This window comes from Mastomys coucha, unplaced genomic scaffold (assembly GCF_008632895.1).
Source record: "Mastomys coucha isolate ucsf_1 unplaced genomic scaffold, UCSF_Mcou_1 pScaffold1, whole genome shotgun sequence".
NCBI lineage: Eukaryota > Metazoa > Chordata > Mammalia > Rodentia > Muridae > Mastomys > Mastomys coucha.
In genome coordinates this window covers 61,825,331-61,834,487 of record NW_022196891.1, presented here as the reverse complement: position 1 = coordinate 61,834,487, position 9,157 = coordinate 61,825,331, and the positions used below count along the sequence as shown (strand labels likewise).

Below are 9,157 nucleotides of genomic sequence, written 5' to 3'. Positions count from 1 at the left end.
CACTGCTGCACACACGCTCACTGCTGCACACACGCTCACTGCTGCACACACGCTCACTGCTGCACACATGCTCACTGCTGGACACATGCTCACAGCTGGACACACACTCACTGCTGCACACACACTCACTGTTGCACACACGCTCACTGCACTCTTACTGCCTACCTGAGTTCAGTCAAAAAGGTAAAAGGTTTCATAGGATATACATAAGCATCCTCCATCTTCAAGAGATATGTTCAGGAATTCAGCAGATGCACGAAGCTTGGGAATCACGTGTTTCTCATACAGACAAACTTTGCATAAAGTTGATTTTACCAAGTGAGCCCAGTAAGAGATTATAAACAAGAACACTATAGTAAATTATAATGCCCTACTATAACAAAAATTATTTTTAGATGTACTAAATATTTCCAGAATTTTCCAAGTACTGTTTTGGAACATGGTGGACTATGAAAAACTGAAACTGCTGAAAGCAAACTTGCAGCTAAGGGAGACAGTGTGTGCATAACTCTCGACTTGGAAGTGACACTTTCCGTGGGTTCTAAGGTTTATTGGGAAAACTGTTTGTCCCTGGAGCTAGAGTGCCCTGAACAGAGGCAAAAGCTGGAGAACATGACATATGGGTGCAAAGGCCATTCCTCTTAAATCTGAATCTAGAAAAATCTGAAATAGGAATTCTTTAAACACAATCTCATCTAATCTGGTATTTACCTAAAGATAAGTCCATTTCCACTGATCAACAGGATAAATCAGGGAAAAACGGTTTCTAACACCTCAGTCATTCATTTATGTTTATTGTAAATTTTATGTGAAATGTGTTGAGCTTGAGTTTTAAAATGTACAATATCTTTTAAAGTACTTTTATGAGAAGTACAAACTTCTTTCATAGTAAGAGTAACTAGTTCCTAAATCATATGTGAGTGAATATTTTCATTATATTTGAATTAAATGCTTTCAAAAATCATGCTTTTAATTAACTACATAGAAATAATGATTTTTGTTTATTAGCTGGCATTAACAAACAAAAACCAACATTCATGATTAAAAGGATCACATATGCCTACTGGTTGCACTGGAGGGTTCTTAACGTCCTTCTCTTTGGCCTTTCAAGGGTCAGGACTGTCTCACTAACACACGCATCCCAAGACTTCATGGCTCAGGATTATTTTCACTGACAGTAACTGAGTCAGGACTCAAACCTGGCCCATGTGGTTGGCTTTTACCTTTGGGTAGACTTGTAAAATGACAGGGTCTTTTGTGTCTAAAATTGGTCATTTCCCAAGGCTGCAGAAAAGTTTCAGCATATTTTCCTTCCATCTCAATGCTCAGTCTATTGTCCTAAGCAGTGCCCCTGGGAGCTGACATTTGAAACTGACAAACAGCAAGTGTGTGTGTTAGGGAGATAAAGCCAGCACATGTGTGCCAGCCTCCAGGGATTCTAAAATGCTAGCAGCCCCAGCTGGTGCTGTGCCTCTGTCCCAGGGTGCATTGCTCCAGGCAAGCTTAGGTTCTACCTTCTCACTGTCAGAGGGACTCATCTGAAGTCTTTTTAGGGAAAGGATACAATAGCATTTTTACCAGTGGAGAGAAAAAGAGGTGAGCTTGGGGCCTCACTCATGCTAGGCGAGGGCTCAATCACTGAGCTATACACTCAGCCTCGAAAGACCGTAAAGAAAACAGCATTACTAATTAAATCTTATTGAAGAAATACCAAGAGCTGCTTAAACTAACATTCATTCTTTCCAAAATACATATTGAGTATTTGTTTACTACCACCAGATGTCCTGAAAATACCGTGAAAGAAAAAAAAAATAAAACTTCCTTTCCTTCCGCAGGTGTACAGGAAATGAAGATGAGCGTCCAGGGAGTAACCCATGCACACACAATGTTCAGACGCTGACTCCAGGAAATGAAGGTGAGCGTCCAGAGAGTAACCCGTGCACACACAGTGTTCAGACGCTGACTCCAGGAAATGAAGATGAGCGTCCAGAGAGTAACCCGTGCACAGTGTTCAGACGCTGACTCCTATTACAGACTAAACCAGAAGCCACCGAGAGCATGAGAATGTTGCAACTGGTCACAGAAGTAGGAGCTGAGCTAGGTCTCTCCGAATGAGCCAGGCACATTCAAACACTAATCCTGCTAAGCACAAACGATGGAATGGACTGTGCATCACCTTGGATTCCTGCAAATGCATCGTGGATGATGTATAGATGGTGCACTGCTATTGCTAAGAGAGCTAACTGGGCCTGCCCTGAGACTGCCCTCCTCACCAGTCCATTCTTCCTGCTACTCCTGACTTCTCTCCGCCTGCAGGAGAGCACTGTGATTTAGAGACATATTTTTTTTCTCTTGAACTGGCAGGAGAAAGACTCTCGAATTTTTTTTTTTAAGACTTATTTTATTTATTATACGTAAGTACACTGGAGCTGTCTTCACACACCCCAGAAGAGGGCATCAGATCTCATTACAGATGGTTGTGAGCCACCATGTGGTTGCTAGGATTTGAACTCAGGACCTTTGGATTGAAGAGCAGTCAGTGCTCTTAACCGCTGAGCCATCTCTCCGCCCGAGAAAGACTCTCAAAGAGCACGTTTCCTGTCCACCTTTTGTCTTTTCCTCACCCCCCGCCCCCACATCACTCCCATTCCACGGGGCTTATTTTACCTGTTGGATGTCTGTCTGTCTTACCAGTGAACCAAAGATGCTGCTAGAGAGTGAATTTCTGTCACTCTCTCTGGCACCACTGCATCCTATGGACTAGGAAAGCTTATCATACAAACTGTACTTACAGTTGAATTATTGCAAACAATAATTAAGAATGAGGTTTAGAAAGGAGCAAGTTTAGAAAATGCTCAGGATAGTAACCAAGCTCTGGTTTTTTTGTTTTTTGTTTTTTTTTTGAAACAAGGTTTCATGGAGCACAGGCTGGCTTGAATCCACTGTGTAGTGAAGGCTGGCCCTGGGCTCATGATCTTTCTTTCTCCCCAACCATGGAGATTACAAACATGTGCCACCATGCCTGTTGACGTTAATAATTGCAGTGTCAGCTTCCCGGGAGGAAAAAGTTATGTGCTGTGCCTGCCGCAGTTTGTACTGTGGTGGAGGCCAGCGAGAAGCAGCAAACTGAGCAGGGGAGCGCATCTTACAGACTGCTCAGCCTGTGATGTTACCAGTGGTTTTGCTTCTCTGATGGTGGTCGCACACAGGTCTGAATTCAAGCTCTTTGCCAGAACGGTGTGAAACATGGAGACTGAAGGGCTCAGGATATGCTCTCTTGAGAATGAAGACCCTCAGTCTACTGACATGCTCGTTCCTAACCTAAAGGACAGTCTGACAGAGGTGCTTGACTACAGAGCATCTGTGCAGGTTCACCTATGCCCCGTCTCCTTACAGATAAAAGGAGGTAGCAGAACTATCGGTGAATGACAGCATCTGTGTGCCACTGAGTCACTGTTGGGACTAAATCAGGTATCTTATACTCTAACTGATTTATAAATTAAAAAGAATTAAAAGTATATCATCTATTATAATCTCAGTAACCTTATTATCTATTATAATGGTACATCAAATGTTTCCAACTAAATTTTCTAATTTTACTACCTTTATGCTCAGGTGATATTATCCCTTGAACTGGGAAGGGTAGATCCTCATTTTGCCTTAGGGAAACTCTTGTTCTGTAGGATTTGCCTACTTAGAAACCTTGGGACTTATTCCAGAGGAACAGCATCATTCCTTAAACAAACAAGCAAACAACCCAGCATCTCTACGCCTCCTGACAGCACTTATCTGACTCCCATTTATTTTCTCATTGCCTGTGGGCATCTGTTTTCCTTCTCATAATAGATTACAAGAAATATCTAGCAATGTCTTGGCTGTTAGATTTTAACAAATATCTGACATGGCTCTATTCAAATTTGAATTTGTGCCAGTTGAAGCTCCTAAATGTGAGGAGTTCCTTGAGCCAGTTTGTTCTCTTTATAGATGACATAATTCCACTGGAAGCTTGTTTTCCTTCTTAAAGGACATGAAAAGGATGAAGACTGTGCACTAAACAGTGTGAGCCCCTGTGAGACGGCTCTATGAGACCAGAACAGCAGCTCTACACATACGGTGGGCGTCTGACTAAGAACAGCCCCTACCGGCTTATAGACTTGATTGCTTAGACATCAGGGAATGGCACTATTTGAAAAGGATTAGGAGGTGTGGCCTAGCTGGAGGAAGTGTCACTGCGGGTAGGCTTTAGATCAGGATGTAGCTCTCAGCTACTTCTCCAGCCAGCATCACACCTACCTGCCACCATGCTCCAGATCATGGTGACAATGACTAAACCTCTGAAACTATGAGAAACTCCCCAGTTAAACACTTGACGAGAACTGCCATGGTCACGGTGTCTTTCCACAGCAATAGAACATAACTAAGACACATATGTTCCTAGTGTCATACTAATAATTATTTTGGTACAGTGTAAGCTTTTTACTGTTCCTTAATGGAATAAAGCAGTGCAGTTTACTTAAGAAATAACCCTTCCCTACTCATTCTGTACTTCTCCACATCTAACTGGGGCAGTGTCAATGGTCTCTTCTCACCTAACATAACTCTGGCACTGCTATCACAGGCTCTGCTGAAGAAATGAGGGGCTCACTCCTAAGACAGCATTTAGCACGCCCTAACTTAACTACTCTCATAACGTCAAGACCTATGTTACCTACGAAGTAACTCATTCTCAAGCCTTCTCATCCTGCCTACCATCTGCTGTGTGGGACCTCATGACACAATCCTTAAGAACTCCAAACCAAACCAAACCAAACCAAACCAAACCAAACCAAATAAACAACTCAAAAACTGTGTGAGACCACGCTGATCCTCACATACCAAGTGCACTCCAGCTTTGGCGCTCCCAGTGCCTTCTATCTGGAAGCCCTGTGACTTTCTCCCACCTCTGCCAACTCTATAACCTTGCCACCTTTCCCACTCTTCCTCTCCTGGTAACTCTATTTCTCATTTCCACATTATTTCTCTACTACCACAGGGCACACAATGTGTTTTACTTTTTAAGGTCTGTTCATGGTCTGTTCCCTCCGGTAGACTGTAATTCTGTGTGGGCAAGGTGACTGCTTTGTCAGTTGACTGCTGTATCTCTAGTCCCTAGAGAAGTATTGCATGTATGAGAGGGCCCCACAAAAATCTTGGCAAATGAGGAAATCCACCCACACAATTAATTAATATAATTAGTATGATATAAATACAAGAGTTGGAACAGAAGTTAAGAGACCGAACAAGAAGGATTTGCTGATGTATTACTGAGGGATATCTTAGAGAATTGGGCCAGAGGGAAGGGAAAATTACTGCTAGGAAAGGGACAATGTGTAAAACTTCTATGGGCTGGGCTGGTGAGACGGCTCAGCCGGTAAGAGCACTGGGTGCTCTTCCAAAGGTCCTGAGTTTGGATCCCAGCAACCACATGGTGGCTCATAACCACCCGGCCATCTGAACAGCTACAGTGTACTCATACACATAAAATAATAAATAAAAATAAATCTTAAAAAAAAACAAACAAACAAAACAAAAAAACCTTCCATGGGCTAAGATAATATTTTCTAACTCTGGGAATCATTACGGGAGCTCTATAGATCTCCTATTCTCTAGGATCTCAGTCTTATCATGAACTTTTCACAAGGCCATGTATTTAAATATACAAATATATAGGATTGATGTTCAAATATTGTAATCACATTTTGTGATATAGTGTAATACATGTACTTATTAAGATCTAGTAGCAGTTTGTAAGCAACAAAAATAAAAACACAACATCAAAATCCACAGTGGAGCAATCCTAATAACACCTTCTCGAGGCAAGATCCCAGAATCTGCAAGTCTCCAAACTAAGCCATGAAAGCAAGCTCCTGAAAGAACAGCAACTTAGCTTAGTCATCTTCAGTATGCCCCTGCCGCAGAACCCGATAGCTTGTACATACTGTTCACCCAAACAATGTTCACTGAATAATTGTATGTGAAGGAAGTGAATTGGCGTGGTTTCCTTTTTAGTACTCTCATGCCCATAGACACCGTGTGTCCTTCCCAACTCTTCCTCAGAGAGCCATCCTCTGTCCTTACCTGCCTGTGCTTGAGCATCGCAAGAAGAAAAGAGCTTGCTATAAAGTGATGCTTTTTCACAGCCATGACTTTAATCACATCATCTGCCACCTTGATCACCTACTCCTCACATGCCACATTCTCGGTTCGCTGGCTTGCATCCTTAGACTGAGATGTGTATGCTTAAATTCTGGGATATCATTTTACTTGTAAATATTTAACAGTGGGGTGGCCACAATGCATGGAAATTAACTACTTGTGATGGTTAAGTGATTTGCTGAAATCCTTTGAAGCTTCTGTTCTTTTTCACCCAGGTTGACCTCGAACTTACGAACTCAACATGCCTTCTAGCCTAGCCTTCCATGTATTCAGTCTCTGCATGTACCACTTGGCCTTACTGAAGCTTCTATTATTACATCCGTAAGTGTCAGCGCAAGCTCAATACCCATTTACTGACTATGTGAGAGAAGGTTAACAGTGGCAAAGCTTAACTTGTTTCTTTTTTGTTATTTTTATTTCTCTTATTTTTCCTATTTGATCAGCTCATCAGATTTTAATTTTCTCAGAAAAAATTAACAAGAGCCCCATTTGGCTATTAAACAGAAAACAGAAACTAAAATTAACAAAATGGCTTTGTCCTCAGGTCAAAGGTCTCCTTTCTTAGCCTTTCATGATTGACATCAGGTAAATCCACAGCATCAGCACCACTCTCTGCTGGTGTTCTCTGTGCTACGCATCACGGTGTCCTTTCTATCCTCCCTCCCTAAACTGCACGCAGGAGGCCTCGCTGGCTTACCTGCTGTTCTCAGGTCTGCCCCCTTCTACTGCTAGAACCCCTTTCTTTAACCTCTTTCAAGGTAATGTGTCCCAGTTGTACCAAAGAAACAATTCTGTGATAATTTTTAAAACTGAGTTACATATAAAGAATTCTTCTTTCCTAATACATAAGAATTACATTTTCTTATTTCCTCTACTTAGGAAAAATACTTATTTCCTTATACTTCCAAAAATGCATGTAACTGAGGCTAAGGAAGTCATCTTGTGCATCATACAGAACGCTCTCACCCTTCGCTCGCATCCTTCGCTCTCATCCTTTGATCTCATCCTTCGCTGTCCTCCCCGTCCCTATGATGCAGCTTTTCATGCTCTTCTAGCTTCCCTGCACCGTGGTTTGCCCTTCAAGTCTCTCTTCCTCTAACAAGGTTTAAATTGTCCTTGTATTAGATTCTCTCTTACCAAATGATTCTTCAACATTTGAGTTTGCCTCAACCACCAAGGTTTGGTCTTTATTCATATCCACCCCCCCATACGTCAGAATGTTCTAGCAGGTCTGTATGCATTCATCATCACTGATCTACCCCACATAGACAAGTTCAACCGCTCATATTTTTTAAGCGTCAGAATAAAGTCACCATATCCACAATCTTTATACTTATATTCTTTCTATTTGAAAGAGCACCTTAGAGAATTTTTATTTCAAAGTTCTAGAAATTGCTTCTTGACTAATAAGTTAGCAAATGGAAACAAGAAAACATATAATCTTCTACCACAGTAAATAATGCTCAGATCATTCTCTGTTGTCATTAGGCAAATAAGATACTCTTTTGTAAAGCACTACTACGAGCAATTTTCTTGCATATTCACTTTTATATAATTTACAAGACTAAACAAACTAAAAAATTAAACTTGTTAAAATACTTCATAATACAAAATAGACCAATAGTTTAATAACTCACGGGATCAGAAGGTCCGCAGAACTCTCGAAATGTCTTTGTAGGGTTGCTCTGTTGGATTTCTACTGCTACGCAAGGGCCAGAGCACAGCTCTGTCACCATATCCTTTGGGATTCAATGTAAGAGAAACAAAATAATTAAAATCACTGAATGTTTTACCCCAACTCTTTTAATTGTGCTGCCATCTCTAGTCCCCAAATGGTTGGTCACCTTTGACCTCTTTCCCAACTGTGTCCTGCACACAAGCTCTTTCTAAAGTATGGCCAACTTTGCCTACAAATATTTGTCTCATCCTTCCCCCCAGCCACCCTCTGCCCCCACTCCTAGGACCATTAGCATTTTAAGGCAATGCTTTGCCTCCTCTGGTCACTTAAGCCGCTTCTAGCACATCTTCCTTTTAGACATTCCTCTTTCCATCAGCATAGTTTCACCAAATTAATATTCCTAAAGTACAAATAGCCGTGTTTCTCTTGCAGACTTTAAAAGTCTATTACATAGTTAGCAACAAGAAATGACATCTAGAAACTAAGAAAACAATAGATGAGCTAGTTTCCATGGATTGGATGGTGGCAGCCTAGGGAAGAGGGACCGTGCAGGAGGCCAGATAATTCCTCTATCTTGCTGCATAAAACAGCCAAGACAAGAACAGGCAAGGCAGGCACGGGGCAGGTGGGAAAGTACAGCAGAGCCTGACATTCCCACAGCACTGCAAGGCAAGCTCAGTTAAGGATGCGAGCATCAGGGCAGCATACAGCGCGACTCCACCCCTACCACAGAGCGTCTCTACACCCATGTTTACTGCTGCTGTATTCACTAGAGCGAGGAAGTGCAAATAAGTTAGTTGTCCATCAACAAATGAGTGGTTAATAAAATTTTGGTTATATCTATATCTATCTATCTATCTATCTATCTACACACACATAGATATTACTGAGCAAAGAAAAACATAATCATAAAATTAGCAAAATAACAGATGAAATAAGAATGTACAATAAATAGTAAGTGAGGTCACATTATATTAGAAAGAAAAATACATGGTCTCCACCATTTACAGAACCTAACCAAAACCACACACGTACACGTAAGCAAGTGTATACGTGGTTACCACGGCGTGTGCAGAGGGTAATCATTAGAGTGCAAGGAAAGACTGAACGCAGGTGATGGACGTGCGTTCTAACTGACTGTTTGCTAGCTCTAACTCTGTCGTAGAGTTTTCATTTTCTGTGCTGGATAAGGACATAGCCAGGTATTTGCTAGTGAAGGTAAATTAGCACGAGGCACCACTGCTTTGAGATGACCCAGAAGAGCCCATGCTTCTGTCATCCAGA

General features: G+C 41.7%; 1 protein-coding gene across 4 annotated transcripts in view; it reads right to left on the bottom strand.

The window, feature by feature from the left end:
- The window catches only part of Nme7 (NME/NM23 family member 7), a 155,899-nt gene that overhangs the window by 53,117 nt on the left and 93,625 nt on the right, over positions 1 to 9,157 (bottom strand). For all 4 annotated transcript variants that reach the window (XM_031387737.1, XM_031387748.1, XM_031387764.1 and 1 more), the window contains one exon: positions 7,833 to 7,934. In XM_031387737.1, coding sequence (XP_031243597.1) covers positions 7,833 to 7,934 — 102 coding nt within the window. The remainder of the gene's footprint in view (positions 1 to 7,832; positions 7,935 to 9,157) is intronic.